The following is a 23,837-nucleotide window of genomic DNA, read 5'->3' on the forward strand; positions in this document are numbered from 1 at the left end:
TTTTTGGAGAACAGTTAATAAAATATAACGTTAATATGAGCAAATTCATACATAACATTAAAAAAAGTGTATATATCTAACACCTAACATTGTAATATGTGGAAAATAATTAATATTTTGAAAAAAAAAAAAGAAAGATAAAGAGAAGAGAGCTTGAAAGTGAAAAAGTGGAGAGTTAAGGGGTGAATAAGTAAATAAAGTGGTTTAAAGCCAATGCCAAAATTGCTGTTTCGGGCATCAAAGCTGTAAATGCGGAAAGCTTCGTTCTAAAGCCCATTTCACATTTTCACTCTTTCTCTGCTTCAATCTCTCATTCACTCTGATCAAATCGACACAATAAGCTCAGGGGTCCCCCTTCGTTGATCCAGCTCACTTCCTCTGTAATTTACTGTTTTTGTTTTTTCTGCGCGCGCTACTGTACAGATACGCATATAATAATCGTATATAGCAGCATTTGATCGGGGGAATTTCAGTACCAGATGAGTTTGGGAAATATCGCCGATGAGAGTTTAGGGTTTTGATTGGAGGAAGGGGTTTGAGAAAATTTGTAGAGGAACAGAACAAAATTCGAAGCGCTGGGTGCGAATCAGTCTCGGCCTATACCGTCTTCGGCCGGGCTGGCCGGTGGTTCGGGTCCAAGACCATGGTCTTTCCTCCGCCCTAGTCCACCTAAGCCTTACTCGCTCCAATACCTCCCCCAAATGGATCACGTCAACCGCCACACCTCCGCCCCAGACCAACAGAATCAGCCGCCTCCTCCTCCGCCTTCTTCTTCTTCTTCTTCGTCTTCTTCTACTTCTTCTTCTTCTTCTCCGTCTGAATTGCCGGCGCCGTCCACCGTCCCTCATCATGCTTTGGAAGAGCAGGAGTACTTGGCCCGGTATATGGTGGTTAAGCATTCCTGGCGCGGGAAATACAAGAGGATCTTGTGCATATCTAATTACACTCTTATTACTCTGGATCCCGGGACATTGTCCGTGACGAATTCTTATGATGTCGGGACTGATTTTGACGGCGCGCAGCCTATACTTGGCAGGGATGATAATTCGAATGAGTTCAATATAAGTGCGAGGACTGATGGTCGTGGGAAATTCAAGGCTTTCAAATTTTCGTCCGTGTATAGGGCGAGCATTTTGACTGAGCTGCATAGGATTAGATGGAATAGGCTTGGTACGATTGGAGAGTTTCCTGTTTTGCATTTAAGGCGAAGAACTTCTCAGTGGGTTCCGTATGTAAGTTTTCTTTTCTTTAGCCTCTTTATCTTTTTTTTATGGTTTTAATCTAGAGCATAGCCAAACACATGCATAAAAGGACAAATTCGTTATATATTGCTGTGTACAGAGGACAAATATTGTCTTGAAGTAAGTGATAGTCATAAAAGAAGGAACAGCTAAAGCAGTAGATCAAATTTCTTAGTTCTCTTTGACAAATAAGATGCAAAACATGCCAATTCGTTGAAAATAACATGTAGGTGGTTACACTTTCTATCTGAAGTATTATGCATTTCTATTCTTTGATAGGGAGTTATATTTGGTTTTCTTATATTCAGAGTTCCAGAATACATAGTTTAGCTGGTGTAGAGAATGGGCGTTACAGTGGCTCAATAGCTGTATCTTTCTAGAGGGATGTATGGCATTTGGATTTCTGTTGGTCTATAGGCATCATCTGGCATTGTTGAACCCCTTTCTAAGGGGTAGTCTAAAAAATCCTTTGACTTGATTGCCCATTCTCAATGCTATTTACTAGGGGTAAAGAATGATAAAAAGATAGGGAAAACTCCAGGGCTATTCAATCTTCAAGGAACTCATTGCAGACCTTTTCTTCAAGGTCATAACTGTCACTAAACCACTATTTTGTAGTTTCCTCAGCACTCAGCAGAATATTTTCATTTTGCTGCATTCTTGTCTTTGCATTGTTCTCCTGCTCTCATTCATTCCTTCATTCTATTGGTTGAATAAGGTAGTCTAATGATGAATTTGCTTTGTGCAGAAACTGAAAATTACATATGTAGGAGTTGAAATTACTGAATTAGAATCAGGAGATCTTCGCTGGTGCCTGGACTTTAGAGATATGGGTTCTCCTGCGATCATTCTTCTCTCTGATGTTTTTGGGAAGAAAAATGCTGAACCTGGAGGTTTTGTTCTTTGTCCATTGTATGGAAGAAAATCTAAAGCTTTCCAGGCAGCTTCTGGGACTTCAAATGCTGCTATAACAGCAAATATTGTATGCAAAACCTTATGTTCAATGGCAGTTACATTATCTTTTTTTCATAGTATTCCACACCTTGTATTTGGTCTAAAGTGCTATTCACAAAGTTTTAAGTGTTTATTGTGCAGACTAAATCTGCTAAGTCTATGGTTGGAATTTCATTATCTGTGGACAGTTCTCAATCACTAACTCTATCAGAGTATATAAAGAGAAGGGGTAGGTTTTTGGAGAGATTTCCACACTTCTTTTCCCTCCAAGTTTTGTCCTATAGTTTTCTTCATTCAACTGATTATTTATGCAATAGTTTACACTTCCAATGCATGTGAAATGCAGCAAAAGAGGCTGTTGGAGCAGAAGAAACTCCTCTTGGAGCTTGGTCAGTGATAAGGCTGCGCACTAGTGCTCATGGGACTGAAAATAGTCATGGGGCCAGTTTGGTGGTTGGCCCTAAAGGAGGCCTTGGGGAACATGGTGATGCTGTATCTCGTCAACTTGTTCTCACAAAGGTCTCCCTTGTTGAAAGGCGGCCTGAGAACTATGAAGTAAGCTGGTGCCCTATTTTTTGGTTTCAAATAATGCTGCTTAAATGTAGTCTATATAATATGGTTTATATTTATTTGATAAGCATGCATTGATTCATATTTCATTGTACATGATAAACTAGAATATCAAACAAGATCAAGGCAAGTTATGAAAGATCAATTGGTTTTTGCTTCAAAAACTTCTGCTTAATTCTCTAATTAGACATTAATGCAATAATGATTCTATGCTTCATTTTTATTTGGGATAAGGGTCAAATAGGCACTTCAACTATAGGCCAAAGTGCAATTAGCTCCTTAAACTAAAAAAGCTTCAATTAGACACTTAAACTTCTCATTTTTATGCAATTACGTTAATTAACGGGTTACCTCTAGGTAACTGGTAATTTTTTTTTTTTAAATTTAAAAAATTAATTAAAATTAAAAACATATTTTTAATTCAAATAAAGTAATAAAGTAATTAAATTAAAAAAAAAAACCTCTAGGATGGCTTCCCCGTCGTCCAGAAGCCGGCAATCTGTGGTTTTTTTTAAAAGTTATATTAAAAAAAAAAAATCAATTTTACCTCTTATTACATGAGTTTACCTGCAAAATGAACTAATTGCATAAATTTAAGAAGTTATTGGTTAAATTGCATAGAAATGAAGAGATGTAGTGTCTAGTTGGAGTTTTTCTTAGTTTAGGGGGTTAATTGCACTTTGGCCTATAGTTGAAGGGTCTATTTGACCCTTATCCCTTTCTATTTTTACTCTTCAAGTTACATATGGAAGCAAGGCAGTTCTGCTTGTATTCCTGCAGGACCACCACTGTTTTTCTGATCTTAGTTCGCAAAGGAATTTCTACCTTTTGTTCCTTATGAGATGGTTTGTGTCTGGTCTTCCACTTTGCTCAGACTTCTTAAATTAATAATTTTGTTCATAGTTTTGATGTAATGTGTATGACTTAACTAAATGTCGAAATTTTATCGCTGAAAGGGAGCTAAAGGCGACATATTATAAGATAGATGCAGCAAATCTGCATGCATTTGGCTTAGGTAGAGTGCTGACATAGAAGATCTATGGGAAGGCCTAGAATCCACTGACCTGAAAAGCAAAATGAAAAAGGAGGAAAAAGTTGCAGGTTTTCTGACTAGAATTTGTTTTGTTTTATATACTCCGTAATATAAAACTAAGGTACTACAGATTCATCTAAGTGTTACTGGATTTACAGAATAGGCCATGGACTTAGAATTTCACTATGATGTTTGCGTTGATTAATGCATTAATATAGTTATGAGTGGTGCATAGCTGACAAGTCTTTTTTGGCATTTATGTATAACACAAAAAAAATTATTAAATGCTTGCAGGCTGTAATTGTTCGCCCTTTGTCTGCTGTTAGTGCACTTGTTCGATTTGCGGAGGAGCCCCAGATGTTTGCCATTGAATTCAATGATGGATGCCCTATTCATGTATGCCCATTTGGCTTTTGAAAGATAAATATTTTTCTTTTACATATTAACTTTGACTTTTACTTTGTCATTACTGTTTCAGATCTATGCTAGCACATCTCGTGATAGCTTACTCGCAGCAGTTCGTGATGTGTTGCAAACAGAAGTAGGTATCTCTGCTCCTTCTTGGTTATTACTTGGTCTCTTTTTTTGGCAAGGTGGATAAAGATCCAACTTTTTTTGTTTCCATTCTCTTAAATATATTTCTACTTGAGAAAGTATGCATAGACAGATACTACATTGCAATAGAGTCAGTAGTACTCAATATATATATATATATATATATATATATATATATATATATATATATATATATATATTGTTGAATTTGGAAGATGGAATGGCCTGGCGGGTGGAGAATAATACCACCCGCCAGTTAGGCGGAAGCAATATGAAGAATCAAGACTAGGAAATGAATATAAAACTGAAATTATATTGGTATTCTCTCTGTTTCTAATACAGAAACACAGTACATATATATACACAAATACATAACTGTAAGTAACTACCCATAACTACCCATAACTGACACCTATTCATAAACAGACACAACCCAATAGATAAACCTAACTCTTTAGTTTTCAACACTCCCCCTCAAGCTAGAACATCTAGAAGTTCCAAGCTTGGATTAAAACATACACTCTACATTACAAATGAAGATTAAAAGGAGCTAGAGAATAACAATGTTGGATGGCTTCGGAGGAACAATGCTATAAACAACCCTTGGGAATGAAGGCACCAGGGCGAAGCTTGTCACAAACAACCTTGGGAATGAAGTCACCAAGGGCGAAGATTAACACGAACACCCTCACAGCAACATAAGCATTCTAGGATTTGCCAATCAACAATCTCCATCAAGAATGGCAGAACAACCAAATCATGAGCAGCAAAGGGGATGTAGTAGAGCCCATAGATTGTTGTATGAATACCGAGAAAACCACATGATTGTTGTTTATACCTCTTATAGGATAAGTGAATAACAAAAGAAGCTTCCGGAAATAAACAACGTGCCAAACATGAAAACCCTAGGGACTAAGTATGGTATACCGAATATAAAGAAACAAATACGGTTATACCAAAAACACCCCGGAAAGAGGTTTGGCAACAAACCCAAAAAGCCTTCAAACTTTCACTAAAAGGTCCAAGGGCAAAACAACAATCTGGAATTTTCACCGGAGAATACATCACAAGGAAAAATACACCACAGCCAAATCTACGCAGATGGGGTTGCGAGGTACGGACAGAGGTTTCTGGAGAATTTCGTCGGAAAATCACGCCGGAGGTGGGCTCACGCGCCAGCGCGTGAGGGAAGGTCGCCGGCGCGATTCCGAGAGTGACTGTGGTTGTAGATTTTGAAGCAAACCACCATAGATACGTCGGAATTCAAGAGGCAGTCTCAGGGCTACTGTTTATGCCGGAAAATGCCCTAGGAAAGTGGCTGTGATACCATGTTGAATTTGGAAGATGGAATGGCCTGGCGGGTGGAGAATAATACCACCCGCCAGTTAGGCGGAAGCAATATGAAGAATCAAGACTAGGAAATGAATATAAAACTGAAATTATATTGGTATTCTCTCTGTTTCTAATACAGAAACACAGTACATATATATGCACAAATACATAACTGTAAGTAACTACTCATAACTGACACCTATACATAAACAGACACAACCCTATAGATAAACCTAACTCTTTAGTTTTCAACATATATATATATATATATATATATATATATATATATATATATATATATATATATATATATATATATATATATATTATATTTCTACTTGGACACACATGTTTGCGCACTTGTTGGTTCCTGCCATCACTTTTTCTGAACCGGTTAGTTACTCTTGTACCTTGTAATTTGTAAATTCATTATTCAGTCACATATTATTTGCTCTCTGCAGGGCCAATCTGCAGTACCTGTATTGCCACGGCTAACCATGCCTGGTCATCGAATTGATCCACCTTGTGGCAGAGTTCACTTACAATATCCTGCTACACATCGCTATGTTGCTGACCTGGAAACTGCAACCATGCATTTGAAACATTTGGCAGCAGCTGCAAAAGATGCAGTGGCTGAGGGAGGATCCATTCCTGGATCAAGAGCCAAATTGTGGCGTAGAATAAGAGAATTTAATGCATGCATTCCATATGGTGGAGTGCCACATAATATTGAAGTACCTGAGGTCACATTAATGGCTTTGATCACAATGCTTCCAGCTGCTCCAAATCTTCCACCTGAGTCACCTCCTTTGCCACCTCCTTCTCCTAAAGCAGCTGCTACTGTGATGGGTTTCATTGCATGTTTGCGCAGGTTGCTTGGATCAAGGAGTGCTGCTTCTCATGTGATGTCTTTTCCAGCTGCAGTGGGACGAATAATGGGTCTCCTTAGAAATGGCTCTGAGGGTGTAGCTGGTGAAACTTCAGCGTTAATTGCTATACTTGTTGGTGGCGGTCCTGGGGAAACAAATGTACAAACAGACACAAAAGGGGAAAGGCATGCAACAGTAATGCATACCAAATCTGTGTTGTTTGCTCAACCAAGTAATCTTATAATCCTTGTGAACAGGATAAAGCCTATTTCTGTATCACCATTATTGTCAATGTCTATAGTAGAGGTTCTTGAGGCAATGATTTGTGAACCACACGGCGAGACAACTCAATATACGGTGTTTGTGGAATTATTACGTCTAGTAGCTGGGTTACGCCGTCGCCTGTTTGCTCTGTTTGGACATCCTGCAGAAAGTGTGCGTGAAGCGGTGGCTGTCATTATGCGTACAATTGCTGAAGAAGATGCTGTTGCAGCTGAATCTATGCGTGATGCTGCTTTACGAGATGGTGCATTGCTGAGGCATTTGTTGCATGCATTTTATCTTCCTGCTGGTGAGCGGCGCGAAGTCAGTCGGCAACTTGTGGCTCTTTGGGCTGATTCTTATCAACCTGCTCTTGATTTGTTATCTAGAGTTTTACCTCCTGGCCTTGTTGCGTATTTACACACAAGGTCTGCTACAAATTCAATGGAAGATTTATCTAATCAGGATGGCTCATTACTGAGCAGGAGACAGAGACGTCTTCTTCAGCAGAGGAGGATCCATCCTGGAAAGGGAATCACATCTAATGGACATCCTTTGCCTTCTGTTAATAACTATGGAGTTGGTAATCAACCACAGCACACTAGTGCTGTTCCTTTCAGAAGTCAAGATGGTTATCAAAAGGCTGCTGTAGAACCAACTCCTGGGCAGATACCGCCAATGCATTCTTCTGCAGGTAATGTAGGTGAAAGCATCCGAACTGAGGCATCCACTATTGGTCTCCTGCAAAATGAACAGTCTGCAGTTCTTTCTTCTGGTGATGCTCCTTCAACAAGTACATATGAATCAGTAGAACCGAATTCTGCAATTGTGGCTAGTTCTGATGCAAGCATGGTTTCTCAGAATGCAGGGCTTCCAGCTCCTGCTCAGGTAGTTGTAGAAGATGCAACGGTGGGATGTGGAAGGTTATTATTGAATTGGCCTGAGTTTTGGAGAGCCTTTAGCCTTGATCACAACCGTGCAGATTTAATTTGGAATGAGCGCACTCGGCAGGAATTAAGAGAAGCATTGCAGGCTGAGGTTCATAATCTAGATGTTGAGAAGGAACGCACAGAGGATATTGTACCTGGTGCTGCAACTCGAGAGTCAATGACAGTCCAAGATGGTGTGCCTCAAATTTCCTGGAACTACACTGAGTTCTCTGTTAGATATCCTAGCTTATCAAAAGAAGTTTGTGTCGGTCAGTATTATCTTCGCCTGTTGCTTGAGAGTGGTAGTAGTGGAAGAGCAGAAGATTTCCCCCTTCGTGATCCAGTTGCTTTTTTTAGAGCTCTGTATCATCGCTTCCTTTGTGATGCAGATACAGGCCTTACTGTAGATGGGGCTATTCCAGATGAAATGGGTGCCTCTGATAATTGGTGTGATATGGGAAGGTTGGATGGTTTTGGAGGAGTGGGAGGCTCCTCAGTTAGGGAGCTTTGTGCCCGAGCAATGGCAATTGTATATGAGCAGCACTACAGCACTGTAGGTCCATTTGAAGGTGCTGCACACATTACAGTGCTCTTGGACAGGACTGATGATAGAGCTCTGCGACACCGTCTTCTTCTTCTCCTCAAGGTTTATACGAATTACTTTATTCTCCCTCTTGATTTTTTTGCTTCAAATACTACTGTGCTTGCTAATGTGAATATGCAAATGGAATGCGTGATCATTTTTCCTGCTAAATGTGTCAGTTTTGGAATTTTTAAGGATGCATCTATAGCATGGTGGTTTTAATTAAGTATAGCATCTGAAAGATGGAATCTTATTCTAAATCTTGAAAGGCAGTTGTGAGTTGCCTCCATTAAAAAGTTATAGAACATAGAAGCTGTGGTAAAAATCTGCTCTATCCTTCTCTTTGTAAAAGTTGAAAATTAAAAATGAAAAAGTTCTAAACAATGTGCCTTCCCATCCTTGCTTGCATTGTTCTGCTATTCTGGTTGGTAGTGGTAATTGTTGTCCCTACTACTACCAGAGGCAAAGCCAAATAATTTGAGTGTTTATATTAAGTGTTTGTGGTGAAACAATGAACTTACTGCAGACAATGCTCTTCTGTTTAAAATAGAAAAAATAAGGAAAGTTAAAAAACAATGTGCTACTCTCTTGTCTCCATGGGTTCTTTTGTATGCTGGATGATAGTTGTTTTTGTGTCTACTCATGGTAAAAATGAGCTCCAAGAGTTATGAAACCTTTCTCTTAATTTTGTTGAGTGAGATTTGAGAGTTTGAAATTATATTTGGGACCTTTCTTTTTCCTTCAATTTTTGATATATTGCATTGCTTTTATTTGCTCTATGCTGAAATGACTTAGGTAACTTTAATTTGACCTGGGGCTGTTTCTTTTTCTGAATGAAATACTTTTCCTTTTTGCAGGTATTGATGAACGTTTTGTCCAATATAGAGGCATGTGTATTGGTTGGTGGTTGTGTACTAGCTGTTGATCTGCTAACTGTAGTTCATGAAGCTTCAGAGAGAACTGCTATACCTTTGCAGTCGAACTTAATAGCTGCTACTGCTTTTATGGAGCCATTGAAGGAATGGATGTATGTTAACAAGGATGGTGCACAAGTTGGACCAGTGGAGAAGGATGCTATTAGAAGATTCTGGTCAAAGAAGGAAATAGATTGGACCACAAAGTGTTGGGCTTCTGGGATGACTGATTGGAAGCGACTGCGAGATATTCGAGAGCTTAGATGGGCACTTGCTGTCCGAGTACCTGTTCTCACTCCAACACAGGTAACCTATGATTGATATAATATTGCTCTTGTTCATTGTAGAGAGCTGTATGTTATAGATTTTTTCTTCTGGATATGTGTGGGTGTGATTTATGTACATACATGCTTGCATATAGACATACTTACATCTGTACACACACACATTATATTTATCTAGTACAAGTAGTAATTTAATCTGAAATTTTTGACATTCCAGGTTGGAGATGCAGCATTATCCATATTGCATAGCATGGTGGCCTCACACTCAGACATAGATGATGCTGGGGAGATAGTCACACCAACACCCAGGGTCAAGCGGATCTTATCAAGCCCAAGGTGTCTTCCCCATATTGCACAGGTTTTATTCATTTTCTCATCAATCTTTTTCTTATCGGAGTTGTTTCTGATGCCGATTTACATTTTGAGCTCTATTTTTGACAAGTGTGTTTGTGTTTGCTTCCTCATGTTTTGAGGCCATTGCTGTCTTGAATGGTAAAAACTGATATAGGAATGTTGATTTTATTTTATTTCCAAATGTGATTTGTAGGCCATGCTTTCTGGTGAGCCAAGTGTTGTAGAGAGTGCTGCTGCTTTGTTGAAGGCTGTTGTTACTAGGAATCCAAAAGCAATGATAAAACTGTACAGTACTGGAGCTTTCTTTTTTGCACTAGCATATCCTGGATCCAATCTCCTTTCAATTGCTCATCTATTCTCAGTGACTCACGTTCACCAAGCTTTTCATGGTGGGGAAGAAGCAGCACTGTCCTCTTCTTTGCCTTTGGCAAAACGCAGTGTTTTGGGTGGACTTTTACCTGAATCCTTGCTTTATGTATTGGAACGTAGTGGTCCAGCTGCATTTGCTGCAGCAATGGTTTCTGATTCTGATACTCCTGAGATCATCTGGACACACAAAATGCGAGCTGAAAATCTTATCCGTCAGGTAGGTTCAAATACTTAATTGGAGAAGATGCGAAAATGCTTGCTTTTGTGACAAACACTCATTTTACTTTATGATGGTTCCCCAGTTTGCCACTGCTAAGCTAAGTTTGCGGTCACTCTGTTCAGGTTCTGCAGCACCTTGGTGATTATCCCCAGAAACTATCCCAACATTGTCATTCTCTATATGAATATGCTCCAATGCCACCAGTGACGTACCCAGAACTGAAAGATGAAATGTGGTGCCACCGCTATTATCTTCGGAATTTATGTGATGAAGTTCGATTTCCTAATTGGCCTATTGTTGAGCATGTTGAATTTCTGCAGTCGTTGCTGGTCATGTGGCGTGAAGAGTTAACGCGTAGGCCCATGGATCTTTCTGAAGAAGAGGCTTGTAAAATATTGGAGATTTCCTTAGATGAGGTATCACGAGATGCTGCTGCTAAGAAACAATCACATGAGATTCCTAATATCTCAAAACAGATTGAGAACATTGATGAAGAGAAGCTCAAGCGCCAATACAGAAAACTTGCAATGAAATATCATCCAGATAAAAATCCTGAAGGGAGGGAAAAGTTTCTGGCTGTGCAGAAAGCCTATGAGCGATTGCAGGTTGGCACTTTCTCATGGTTTACACTAACCAATAGTTATTTTTGCCAACTTTAAAAATCTGAACTTTAAATCTGGAGGGAAGTTGAATACTGGGGCCCGCATGGGTAGCTCAACTGGTCATAGAGGTGAAACTTTGGAAGAATGACTAGGGATCGAGTCTTGTTAAGTGTTGAAACACAAGAAACAGTGTATACTCTCATATATTTCTGTACAAGAGAACTCCTATTTATACAAAGGTTGGAAGAGCTCCAGCCACAGGATTTGAAATTCAAACAAGAGAAAAACCACCTAACTCTAACTAACCCTTATTCATCTAACACTCCCCCTCAAGCTGGAGCATAGATGTTAATCATGCCCAGCTTGTTACAAATATACTCAACCCTAGCTCTACAGAGGCCTTTTGTAAGCACATCCGCTAGCTGATCACCAGTTCGGACATGGACAGCAGAAAGTAGCCCTTGTTGAATCTTGTCCCGCACAAAGTGACAATCTACCTCAATATGTTTCGTGCGCTCATGAAACACAGGATTGCTCGAAATGTGTATAGCGGCTTTGTTGTCACACCATAAAGGAACTGGTTTACTCACTTCTACACCAGTCTCACCAAGGATATTACACAACCACGTCACCTCACACGCCACATGAGCCATTGCTCTATACTCAGATTCTGCACTAGAGCGGGCCACAACACTTTGCTTCTTACTTTTCCACGACACTAGGTTGCCACCAAGGAACACACAATACCCCGTCGTTGACCTCCTGTCACTCGGTGACCCAGCCCAATCAGCGTCAGAGAAGGCCTCAACCCTCACATGCCCATGATTGGCATACAAAATTCCTTTCCCAGGAGCGCCCTTCAAATACTTCACAACTCGAACTGCAGCTTCCCAATGGATTTTCTCCGGATTTGCCATGAACTGACTCACCACACTCACCGGAAAGGCAATATCCGGGCGAGTGATAGTAAGGTAATTCAATTTCCCCACCAATCTCCTATACCGCTCTGGATCTTCAAGAGGCTCCCCCTCACCGGCTACAAGCTTAACACTCTGGTCCATAGGAGTCTCGCAAGGCTTCGAGCCTAAGAGCCCAGAGTCTTCAAGTAAATCTAGCACATATTTCCGTTGTGAAAGAAATATGCCTCTCTTAGAACGGACAACCTCTATTCCAAGGAAGTACTTTAGCACTCCCAGGTCTTTCGTATGAAACTTCTTCTTAAGAAAAGACTTGAGCGCATCAATTCCCGCTGCATCACCACCTGTGATTACTATATCATCCACATAGACAATTAACAAAATGCTGCCACGGTTAGAATGTTTATAAAAAACAGTATGATCATAGGCACTACGCTGCATGCCAAACTCAATAACAACACTACTGAACCTCCCAAACCACGCTCTGGGAGACTGTCTTAACCCGTACAAAGACTTCTTCAACTTGCAAACCTTCTCGTTCTCCCCCTGAGCAACAAACCCAGGCGGTTGCTCCATATACACTTCCTCTGCCAAATCACCATGTAAAAAGGCATTTTTGACATCTAACTGGTGTAACGGCCAATCATTAACAGCAGCTAGAGAAATGAAAACCCGCACAGAAGTTAACTTAGCAACCGGTGAAAAAGTCTCCATATAATCAACTCCATAAGTCTGCGCATACCCTTTCGCCACCAACCGTGCTTTAAGCCGAGCAACCGAACCATCAGGGTTCGTCTTGACAACGTAAACCCACTTACACCCAATTGCCGACTTCCCGACGGGGAGATGGACAAGATCCCAAGTCTGATTCTCTTCTAGGGCTGCCATTTCTTCCTCCATAGCAGATTTCCACCCATCATGAGACATAGCCTGACACAACGTTTTAGGGATAGACACAGAATCTAGTTTGGATATAAAGGTACGAGAAGACTCTGACAGACGACCATAAAAAACATAGGAAGAAAGCGGATGACAGCAACTACGTTTACCTTTTCGAACGGCAATTGGAAGATCAGTTGACGGAGGTTGTGGTAAGGGAGGAGCATTCGCCGTTGGCGCCACTACATCTCGGGGCCGCCTAGAATACACTTGCGTAACGGGAGGTACGACACCAGAATCAGGACCCACTGTGGGTACAGGAATAGTGATAGTATAAGTAAGAAAATCCCCTTCTATCCCCGACGACTTATCCCCGGGAACGCTATCAGAGAACACAGTTTCCTCAAAGAACGTGACGTCAGCCGAAACCAGATATCTCCCCAAATCAGGAGAGTAACACCTATACCCTTTTTGAGTTCGAGAATACCCCAGGAAGATACACTTAAGAGATTTAGGATCAAGTTTTCCCTTTAGTGGACGAACATCCCGTACAAAGCACGTACAACCAAAAATCTTGGGGGACAGGGCAAACAAAGGTTTGGAGGGATACACAACTGAATATGGGTTTTGACCACGGAGTACAGAGGAAGGCATCCTGTTGATAACGAAACAAGCAGTGTGAACAGCATCTGTCCAAAACACTTTAGGCACTTTCATTTGGAATAAAAGGGCACGAGCAACTTCTAACAAGTGGCGGTTTTTTCTTTCCGCGACACCATTCTGTTGGGGGGTGTAAACACAGGAAGTTTGATGTATGATACCATTTTGACTCATAAAGGTAGAAAAGGACTTAAGAAGATACTCTCGAGCATTATCACTTCTCAAACATTGTATAGTCTTATTAAACTGAGTTTTCACTTCAGCACAGAAGCTTTGGAAAACATCAAACAATTCACCCCTAGACTTCATGAGATACAACCAAGTACACCTAGAGAAGTCATCAACAAAAGTTACAAAATACCGAAAACCATGTTTGGACGTAACCCGACACGGACCCCAAACATCAGAATGAACTAACTCGAATAAAGAATCTACTCTATTATTTACCCGAGAAACATAAGGAACACGATGGTGTTTTGCAAACTCACACGACTCGCACTGCAAGATAGTCAAAGCCTCTAAACCAGGACACATCTTCTTGAGCGCTGGTAAAGACGGGTGGCCAAACCGACAGTGCAATTGAAAGGGGGAAACGTTGCTCACCAAACCAGTAGAGACGTTCTCGAGTGATGTAGATTGCTCTAAGACATACAGACCGTCAACCTCCTTCCCCTTACCAATAATCCTCCTCGTCAAAAGATCCTGGAACAGACAATAACCAGGAAAAAACGTAACAGAACATTTCAGGTTACGAGTTATTTGACTAATCGAGAGTAAGTTGAAGGGAAATTTTGGGAGGTATAACACAGAAGCAAGGGGTAATGAGGACGTTGCAACGGCACTACCTTTACCCGAAACAGTGGCTATAGACCCATCTGCTAGAGTAACGGTATGACTAGAAGTGACAGGCAAATATGTAGAAAGAACATTGTAATTACCTGTCATATGCTCAGAAGCCCCTGAGTCAATGACCCACTGTCGAGGCGCAGAAGAAACACACGCAACTGAATTACCTGTTTGGACAAACGTTGCGGAGGTAGGCACTTGACTGGATGGAAACTGCGAGGAAGAAGAAAGCTTCATCTGATTGAATCTAGCAAACTCCTCATCCGTCATCACCACTGTATGACCTTCTGACGTGGAAGCCGTATTAGCAGCCATTTGTTGTCTCGGCGGCTTAGGACACTGATTTCGAAAGTGTCCGGGATCCCCACAATTAAAACAAACTCGTGGGCCTCCCACGTCCTCCACGACCTCTCCAGGAACCCCCGCGCCCTCTGGAGCGGTTATTACCCCCTCCTCGAGAACCATAGCCATAGTTATCACCGGTACTTCCCCCTTGGGCTACCAGAGCATTTGAATCCATATTACCCTGTGACATAAGGGCATTTCTCTCCTGGAGCTCGTTTGAATCATTATTTCCTGATGCATTTTGTAGCATAGAAAATACTTGATCCAAAGACTCTAAATCCTTATTTCCTAGCAGTTGGGATCTAATAACATCATATTCTTTATCCAGACCAGCAATCCAACTAAACACAAGTAATCGGTCACGTTGTTTTGTCATTTCACCCACATCATTTGTTATAGGCATAGCAGCACACAAAGCAACAGAAATACTCTTAAAATCATAATAGTAATCTCTAAGTTCACGTCCCTTTTGACTAGACCGATATGCTTCCTGAGATAATTGGTATAACTTTCTCAAGTTACTAGTTCCACTAAACCATTTGTTCACTAAATCCCATACTTCTTTAACCGTTTGGCAGTGTTGCATAGATAAAATAATTCTCCTATCAATGCAATTAATTACACGTGACATTAATGCTTTATCAGTGGTTTTCCAGTCCTCAGCTGTAGCACCTGTAGGACACTCTTTTTCCAAATGATCACCCTTCCCCATACCATCTAAATTTACTTTAACCAAAAACTTCCATTCAGGAAAATTAGACCCATCCGGAGCCAAAACTATATCAATTAATTTAGACGGTGTGGAGATAACAGTGATATTCCTCTCTTGTGCCATTCTAACCCTTTACCCAACACAACCAAAGGCCTAAACAGCACACCAACGAAAACAGAAAAAACTTAATGGTACCAACCTCACGCAGTAAGCAGAACAGCCCCAACCTTCACAGTGCCTGTACCCGAAGACACAACCAGACTTCAACACCTCCAGATTTCAACACCTCCCACCTCCTAGAACTCAGCACGACGAGGCGAGACTGGAGCAGGAAAAATCGACCGGCGAAGTCGCCGGAAACCGCCTCACGCGCCGGCGCGTGGCGTCGGAGCTGCTCGGCGACGGCGGCGCGTGAGGGCGCGTGGCTGCACTGACGGCGGCCGGACTTCTTGGCGCAGCGTCGCACGTCCTCCCTCGACCTAGCCCAGGCACTCACTCTCACTAACTCAGCTCTGATACCATGTTAAGTGTTGAAACACAAGAAACAGTGTATACTCTCATATATTTCTGTACAAGAGAACTCCTATTTATACAAAGGTTGGAAGAGCTCCAGCCACAGGATTTGAAATTCAAACAAGAGAAAAACCACCTAACTCTAACTAACCCTTATTCATCTAACAAGTCTCACCAGCGGCAGTGTGGGAGCAACCTCTCAAAGTGAGGGGGGTTCCTTGTGCGCAGTGAGCATCGGTCTAGCCTCTGTGATTCATGTTCAGTTGAGTCACCATGATTTACATCCTCCCAAATGCTCTGTCGGGCCGGGGTGTGGGGGGGCCTTAGGGTTGGGGTTCAACCTGGAAGAATGATTGATAAAAAGTCCAACATAACCCATATATTGAATCGGTACGCAAATTATTTAAAAATTCAAATCACAATACTGGGATCTGGTGAATGATGAAATTATCAATTTGACCCAAGTATGCCTATAAAATCTCTTTTTACTAGAAATTCACAGAAAACTTCATATCTTGAGAAGTCATTGGTATTCAAACATTTCAAATTTGATGATGGCGTAGTTACTATTTATGAAATAGAAGTTCTATGAGGAATAAAATAGAGGAATATCAAAATACTAAGAAAACACCTAAAATTTGAGGAAACTATAGAAAGCTATTATGAGACAATCATAATAGTTCATAGGCCATAGAGTATTATGACAGACCAAATTACTTAGCAAATAAATATAGACTATAATAAATTTCTTCTACCTCACGTTTTTCTTTTCTTTTATTGGGGGAAATTGCATTTTTGGTCCTTGAGTTATGCACAACTAGTTGTTTAAGTTTTTGGATGTCCACTTTTGTAAATATAGTCCCCCTACAATGTTGGTTTATTTTGTTCTTCACACTAATGTCTCCGCATTTTTTGTTTGCCTTTGGGCTTAACTTCTCCAAAATTGTACTCAACCTTGACCAGTTTAGGGATTGTTTGGTGGAGGCAAATGGAAGACAAAGGCAAAGGACAAAAAAGCAACATTGAGGGCTAAAAACACAATATTGTGACATAACTAAGGACTATAATTAAAAAGTAGACCAATAGGGACTGAAATGACTAATTGTGCACAACTTGGGACAAAAAAATGCACTAATCCTTTTTTTTTTTTTTTTCTTCTCCTAACCAGTAGTTTCTATGGTCAAGTTGTATAGCGTTTTTGTTTGAATTGTAACTTCTCTTGCCGCTCATGCACTTCGATGCTTGTGCTTTTGACCTATTTATTAGATTATGTGTTTTTGACAAACTTACAAAATGCTTTGAAACATATTTTATATAATAATCAAATTAAAAATTCATATATTTCCTTTAGTTAAGCTAAAGCTTGCAGCACTGCCTCTGGTTATATTGAAAACATATTTGGCTCATCAAGTTTATTTGGCATTCTAGAATATGTATTCTAAAGATGTGTGGCTTAGGTTTTCACTGCTAGCTCCTGAGTTCGAGCCTTGGAAACAACTCTTTGAATACAAAGTTTGTGTATATCCCTTGCATAATTCAGGTCTTTTTATTCACTGGGTCAGACCTTTTATGTTGCTATTTGCATGTTATGGATGGCTAATTTATACCTTTCGTCTCCGCTCTCCAACTTATGAGTTGATCATCTTTTGCTAGGCTACAATGCAAGGGCTGCAAGGCCCGCAACCTTGGAGGTTATTGCTTTTACTGAAGGGACAGTGCATTTTATATAGACGCTATGGGAATGTATTGGAGCCATTTAAATATGCTGGGTACCCTATGCTATTAAATGCAATCACAGTAGATAATGATGAAAGCAATTTTCTTTCATCTGATCGAACACCGCTTCTTGTTGCGGCCTCAGAACTGATATGGCTGACGTAAGTACCATGCTAGCTATTGACTTTGTGTCATCTCTGCTTTCCTTCAAGTTTCACAAATAAGTATTTTGAACTTTGATTTAGGTGTGCATCTTCTTCACTGAATGGTGAAGAGCTAGTAAGAGATGGTGGAATAAAACTACTTGCGAATCTTCTTTCCCGTTGCATGTGTGTAGTTCAACCATCTACCCCTGCAAGTGAACCATCAACTGTCATCATTACAAATGTGATGCAAACATTTTCAGTTTTAAGTCGTTTCGAGAGTGCCAGAGCTGAAATTCTTGAATATTCTGGACTAGTTGATGACATTGTACATTGCACTGAACTTGAGCTCGTTCCAGCTGCTGTTGATGCTGCTCTTCAGACCATTGCTCATGTCTCGGTGGACTGTGTCTTTCAAGATGCCTTACTTAAAGCTGGGGTCTTGTGGTAAGATAAATTTTCAGATCTTCAAGCCTATGTGGCCTGTGTTAATTAAGATAATAAGTAGAATGTTTCCGTCTTTTTCTTTTCATTCAAGACTCTTGAGAGGCTCTATGTGGATTTCTAAACTTCTGATTCGAGTTCTATACAACAAAACTAAAATAGTCGCTTATATCACCATTTCTTTCTTTATATTTCCTTTCCCTGAGTTGTTTGTCCTCATAGTTGACACCTTTTCACTTAGTTTTCTTCCTGAGAAGCGCCTCTATTATTCCAAGAACTCTTATTTATAGCCTGATATTACAGTGACTGGCACCGAGAAGACCTTTAAAAAGAGTAAAACCACTTATGCTTCTCAGCCATGCACTTTGAGGATTTATAGAACCTGGTTTAGGTTTAGTTGCACCCATTCTATCATGATTTGTTATTGTTCTGTATTTTGTAACCAGTAGTCAAATATGTTATGTACTTGGGTATTGATTGGTGCCAGTATGGCCCAGGTGGAGCTTATTGTAAAAGAGCTTTTCTGAAAAGCTTCAATTGTGAAGCTGCTTGAAAAGGGCCTTTTGCCTCTCATTTGGCTATAAAAGCATTTGTATTGGCATAGCTTATGTTTTCTGGAGTAGATAAGCTCCAATAAGCTCTAGGCCAGACAAACACTCAGTAGTTATGTTATCTGGGTTACGCATTATTTTCCCTATGGTCATGGAATACGGAACTGATGTTATGGTGTTAACTTTGCTTTAGGTATCTATTACCGCTGTTGCTTCAGTATGATTCAACTGCTGAGGAATCAGATAAGTCAGAAGCCCATGGTGTTGGTGAAAGTGTTCAGATTGCCAAGAATTTGCATGCTAAACGGGCAGCTCAGGCATTATCAAGGCTTAGTGGTTTGGCTACTGGAGAGAATCCGACTCCCTATAATGAGGCTGCAGCTGACGCCCTTAAAGCTCTGCTGACACCAAAACTTGCAAGTATGTTGAAAGATCAATCACCCAAAGACTTACTGTCTAAACTAAATACGAACTTGGAGAACCCTGAGGTAATTGCTATAGATCTCGTGACTGTATTTAATGCCCAAAATGGATTTTCTCCATTCAATAAATTTCATTAAATTAATGTCATTTAGATTGCCTCTGAGAGACTTCAGGTGGCATGAAATTTCCATTTGGAACCTAATCCTTAATTTAGTTACACTGTACTTCTGATGTGCCTTTTATTCCTGATTGTAGATCATATGGAACTCTTCAACGCGAGCAGAACTATTAAAATTTGTTGATCAGCAGCGTGCAAGCCAGGGACCTGATGGTTCATATGACTTGAAAGATTCACATTCCTTTGCATATGAAATACTGTCAAAAGAACTGTTTGTTGGACATGTGTACTTGAGAGTCTATAATGATCAACCAGATTATGAAGTCAGTGAACCCGAGGCATTCTCTGTTGCTCTTGTTGATTTCATATCATGTCTAGTCAGTAGCCAGGTTGCTGTAGGGTCAAATGTTCCACTGAGTTCCCCATCCCCTAAGACACCTGAGTTTGAAATTGATGAAACAAATGAATTATCTGATGAGCAGAACTTGCCTGATAATAATCCTTCATCACCCTCTGGTGGGAAAGTGATGAAAGAGGAGGAATTCGAATTAATTAAGAATCTTCAGTTTGCTCTGGTTGCCCTTCAGGTACAAGTTTCAATTATTTGCTTTATGGTAAGATATATTAATATTAATTTGGGATTTATAATATTTTTATTTCCTTTTCCCAGCATCTGTTGACTGGAAAACCGGATTTGGCATCAGTTTTTGCTGCAAATGAAAAGTTATTACCACTTTTTGAGTGCTTCTCTGTTCCTATTGCTTCGGCAACCAATATTCCTCAACTTTGTTTAAGTGTGCTTTCACGCTTGACGACACATGCTCCCTGCTTGAAGGCAATTGTTGCTGATGAATCTAGTCTTCTCCTTTTATTGCAAATGCTACACTCCTCACCAAATTGCCGTGAAGGAGCTCTCCATGTTCTTTATGCCTTAGCAAGCACGCCAGAGCTTGCATGGTCAGCAGCCAAGCATGGTGGAGTGGTCTACATTCTAGAACTACTCCTTCCTTTGCAAAGTAAGTTGTTGTTTTTTGCTTCTCATCCATGTTGAAAATCCCACTGTATTTACAATGTCAAATGATATTCTGCAGAAGAAGTTCCTCTACGGCAAAGAGCGGCAGCTGCCTCATTACTGGGGAAGCTTGTTGGGCAGCCAATGCATGGTCCTAGAGTGGCAATAACGCTGGCTAGGTTTCTGCCTGATGGCCTGGTATCTGTCATCAGGGATGGACCTGGTGAAGCTGTTGTGGGTGCACTTGATCAAACAACAGAGACTCCAGAACTTGTGTGGACCCCAGCAATGGCTGCTTCATTGTCTGCTCAAGTTGCAACCATGGCATCTGACCTACATCGTGAACAGATGAAAGGTCGTGTTGTTGATTGGGATGTACCTGAGCAGGCATCTGGCCATCAGGATATGAGAGACGAACCTCAGGTGTTGTTTGGTGTAGGCCTTATTGTGAATTGTTGAGCAATGTTTTTTCTGTTTTTGACTATAATCTCTTTGCACTGCAGGTTGGGGGAATCTATGTTAGGTTATTCCTAAAGGATCCAAAGTTTCCTCTTAGAAATCCAAAGAGATTTTTGGAAGGACTACTAGATCAATATCTATCATCCATTGCTGCCACACACTATGATGCCCAATCTGTTGACCCTGAACTACCTCTGCTTTTATCTGCAGCATTGGTGTCCTTATTACGAGTACACCCTGCTCTTGCAGATCATGTCGGATATCTTGGATATGTGCCCAAACTTGTGTCTGCAGTGGCATATGAAAGCAGAAGAGAAACTATGGCATTTGAAGAGGTGAAAGATGCTGATCATTCGAATGAAGCATGTGAACCAGAGGATGGTTCTGCAAAGCTCCCATCACCAACTCCACAAGAGCGTGTCCGTCTTAGTTGCTTACGAGTCTTGCATCAACTTGCAGCTAGTACAACATGTGCCGAAGCTATGGCTGCAACTAGTGCAGGAACACCTCAGGTATATTTACTAATATAGAACTCCAAACAGATCCAGTGATTTTGGTTTATTTGAGTTTAGCTGGTTAGGGCATTCTTTTGCCATTTATTTATTTTATGTTTACAATGTGCGTTTGGTAGGTCGCTTTTGAAATTTGAAATTTGAAATTTAATTTTATCTTCATCAGGTTGTTCCTCTCTTGATGAAAGCCATTGGATGGCTAGGTGGAAGCATTCTGGCCCTTGAAACGCTAAAACGTGTGGTTAGTGCAGGAAATCGAGCAAGGGATGCTTTGGTTGCTCAAGGACTCAAGTGAGTATATGCTCTATGGATTCTCAATGATAGCTAGATTTCTCATGTGTATGCCTTAAACTATCTCATCTTCATGTGCATTACTTTGTTTTTTCTTATACTTGCTGCTTCTGGAAATGGGTATGAAATGCCAGGTAACTCTGTATGGCAAGCATAAAATTGATATTCATGCTATTATTGCATATAGTGACATATTTCCTGTTAAGTAAATTATTTAATTTGTAGATTGACATCAGGTTTACAATAGGTTTATGCTTGACCAAGTTAGGATTGGGGACATGTTTCACATGTAACCACTGATTATATTCACATGTAACCACTGATAGCGTAATACTTAAATACAAATTGTATTGCCAATTCTTCAAAGTGTTAAGTTATGTTGCTCTTCCATCTTGTTTGGTTATTGATAAGCTATTCAATCCCTTTAGGGCTGGTCTTGTTGATATACTTCTTGCTCTTCTGGATTGGAGAGCGGGGGGAAGAAATGGACTATGCTCTCAGATGAAGTGGAATGAGTCTGAAGCATCCATCGGCCGAGTACTTGCAATTGAGGTGCGTAGATTTAGATTGTAGGATTGCATCTGTATGGTTCATGGTCCATTTGTATAGTAGAAATGTCCATAACTATTTCCTCACAAATGGGTATCTCTTCTTTAAGATATTCATGCATTTTTGTGTTTCTGATTTCTGGTCCCATAAGTGGGTCTTATATTATTTGTAGAAGATGGATCATTTTCTCTTTCATGGACCACATTTTTAACTTGCTTGTAGTACTGAGACCATATGTGACTGCTTTTTCTTTTGAGTATATTTAATTATTTATACAATCCGTATTTTTGTTCACTCCATTGCAACTACACTTTTAATCTTGTATACAGCAATTTCCTAGTGCAGCTCATGCCTGTTAAGTTTATGCTGTTTTGTGTATATCCAGGTTTTGCATGCCTTTGCAGCGGAAGGGGCACATTGTATGAAAGTACGGGACATACTAAATGCCTCTGATGTAAGTGATTCGAGCATGCTAGTTTTTATTCTCTCCCACATTTCTCAGTTTCTCGAGATCTTGACTGCTTGTTGCTTGTTTTCACTTTTCAAAGGTTTAGAGAGTTTCACATGAATTATAATTTGTGTTCATAAATGTCAACTGAGCGGAATATAAAAATGATTGTCATATGGTCTCAATCAGCTCATAAATCAATCATTTGAACTAATTTTCATGGCTAGGTGTGGAGTGCATACAAAAATCAGAAACACGATCTTTTCCTTCCTTCAAATGCTCAATCTGCTGCTGCTGGAGTTGCTGGTCTTATTGAAAATTCCTCATCAGGGCTCACATATGCACTCACTGCTTCCCCAAGTGCTCAATCCAGACCTCCTGCCATAGCTACATCTGAATCAAACGGGGATTGAAGCAGTTACTTCATCATATATAATGAGTCATCAACGAACACTCACTCAATTGCTTGCTCGAAAATTAAAGGTACGACTACTTGGTTTTGATTTGATCGATTCACTAAATCTCCACCCACAAAAACAACACTACACTGAAAAGGTTTTAGTTTCTCCTACCTGTTGCAGCATCCTCTTCAAAAATGAACACAGTTTGTATAGAAGAATTTTGTACAGTCTAGTCAGTCTCTCAATGTGTCTCTTTCGCGTTCCAGAAGTAGACCAAATTGAAGGGTTGTTTGGTGCAACCTTTCCTGTTTAATTTTTTTTATTTTTTTTTTTTTTTGATGTAAAGAGAAATTGTGATCTGTAAATCACATGCCTATGCTAGTAAGAAATATGTGCAGTGATGGGTGGATGGATGGATGTTATTGTTTTCTGCTGAGTTGCAAATTTTCTACTAATAATGGAGCCTTTTTTTGGGTTGAGATATGCCTGTTCTTGCTTCCTGTTATCTAATTTCTTTCTTCAATTCTTCATAAATCATAAGAACCGCTTGAGATGCTAATTTCACTTTTGTAGCACGTTTTAGTGGCACTTTCACTAATAATGGTGCACCACTTTAGCAATTGTTATTATTGATGCATGATTTTTTATTTTTTTTTCATTTCTGGTTCTTTTGGCAAATACATTTACAATAATCCACTGGAATTTATCATGCATTGCAACTGGCTAAATAACACGGACAAAAAAGTTCGACTACAGTCTACAGCTAATCACTTTTTATAAGGGCATCTCCAATCAAAGAGGAGAGGAAGTGGGAAAATTTGTTGGAGG

The 23,837-nt window shown here is 40.2% G+C and overlaps 1 protein-coding gene across 2 annotated transcripts; it reads left to right on the top strand.

Moving 5' to 3' along the window:
* Nucleotides 1–268: 268 nt before the first annotated feature.
* Nucleotides 269–23,511, top strand: LOC109175163 (dnaJ homolog subfamily C GRV2). 2 transcript variants are annotated; one of them, XM_019324419.1, is made up of 23 exons: nucleotides 269–1,232; nucleotides 1,990–2,223; nucleotides 2,337–2,424; nucleotides 2,542–2,750; nucleotides 4,093–4,194; nucleotides 4,277–4,339; nucleotides 6,147–8,390; nucleotides 9,185–9,547; nucleotides 9,743–9,883; nucleotides 10,073–10,465; nucleotides 10,591–11,073; nucleotides 17,596–17,819; nucleotides 17,904–18,248; nucleotides 18,990–19,284; nucleotides 19,475–19,924; nucleotides 20,008–20,353; nucleotides 20,429–20,772; nucleotides 20,853–21,320; nucleotides 21,487–21,611; nucleotides 22,040–22,163; nucleotides 22,546–22,614; nucleotides 22,836–23,091; nucleotides 23,171–23,511. In XM_019324419.1, the coding sequence occupies exons 1-22, from the start codon at nucleotides 702–704 to the stop codon at nucleotides 23,019–23,021; spliced, it is 7,827 nt and encodes a 2,608-aa protein (XP_019179964.1). In that variant the 5' UTR covers nucleotides 269–701; the 3' UTR covers nucleotides 23,022–23,091; nucleotides 23,171–23,511. The 2 variants fall into 2 exon arrangements, with proteins under 2 accessions (XP_019179964.1, XP_019179971.1); XM_019324426.1 differs by having other exon boundaries at nucleotides 270–1,232; nucleotides 23,190–23,511.
* Nucleotides 23,512–23,837: the final 326 nt, after the last annotated feature.

Source organism: Ipomoea nil, unplaced genomic scaffold (assembly GCF_001879475.1).
Source record: "Ipomoea nil cultivar Tokyo-kokei standard unplaced genomic scaffold, Asagao_1.1 scaffold0164, whole genome shotgun sequence".
Lineage (NCBI taxonomy): Eukaryota > Viridiplantae > Streptophyta > Magnoliopsida > Solanales > Convolvulaceae > Ipomoea > Ipomoea nil.

Coding starts and splice junctions, on each gene's coding strand:
- LOC109175163 (XM_019324419.1), top strand. CDS start 702: ATGGATCACGTCAACCGCCACACCTCCGCCCCAGACCAACAGAATCAG. Junction 17,820..17,903: donor TCAGAACTGATATGGCTGAC/GTAAGTACCATG, acceptor ACTTTGATTTAG/GTGTGCATCTTCTTCACTGA. Junction 19,285..19,474: donor CGAACTTGGAGAACCCTGAG/GTAATTGCTATA, acceptor TCCTGATTGTAG/ATCATATGGAACTCTTCAAC.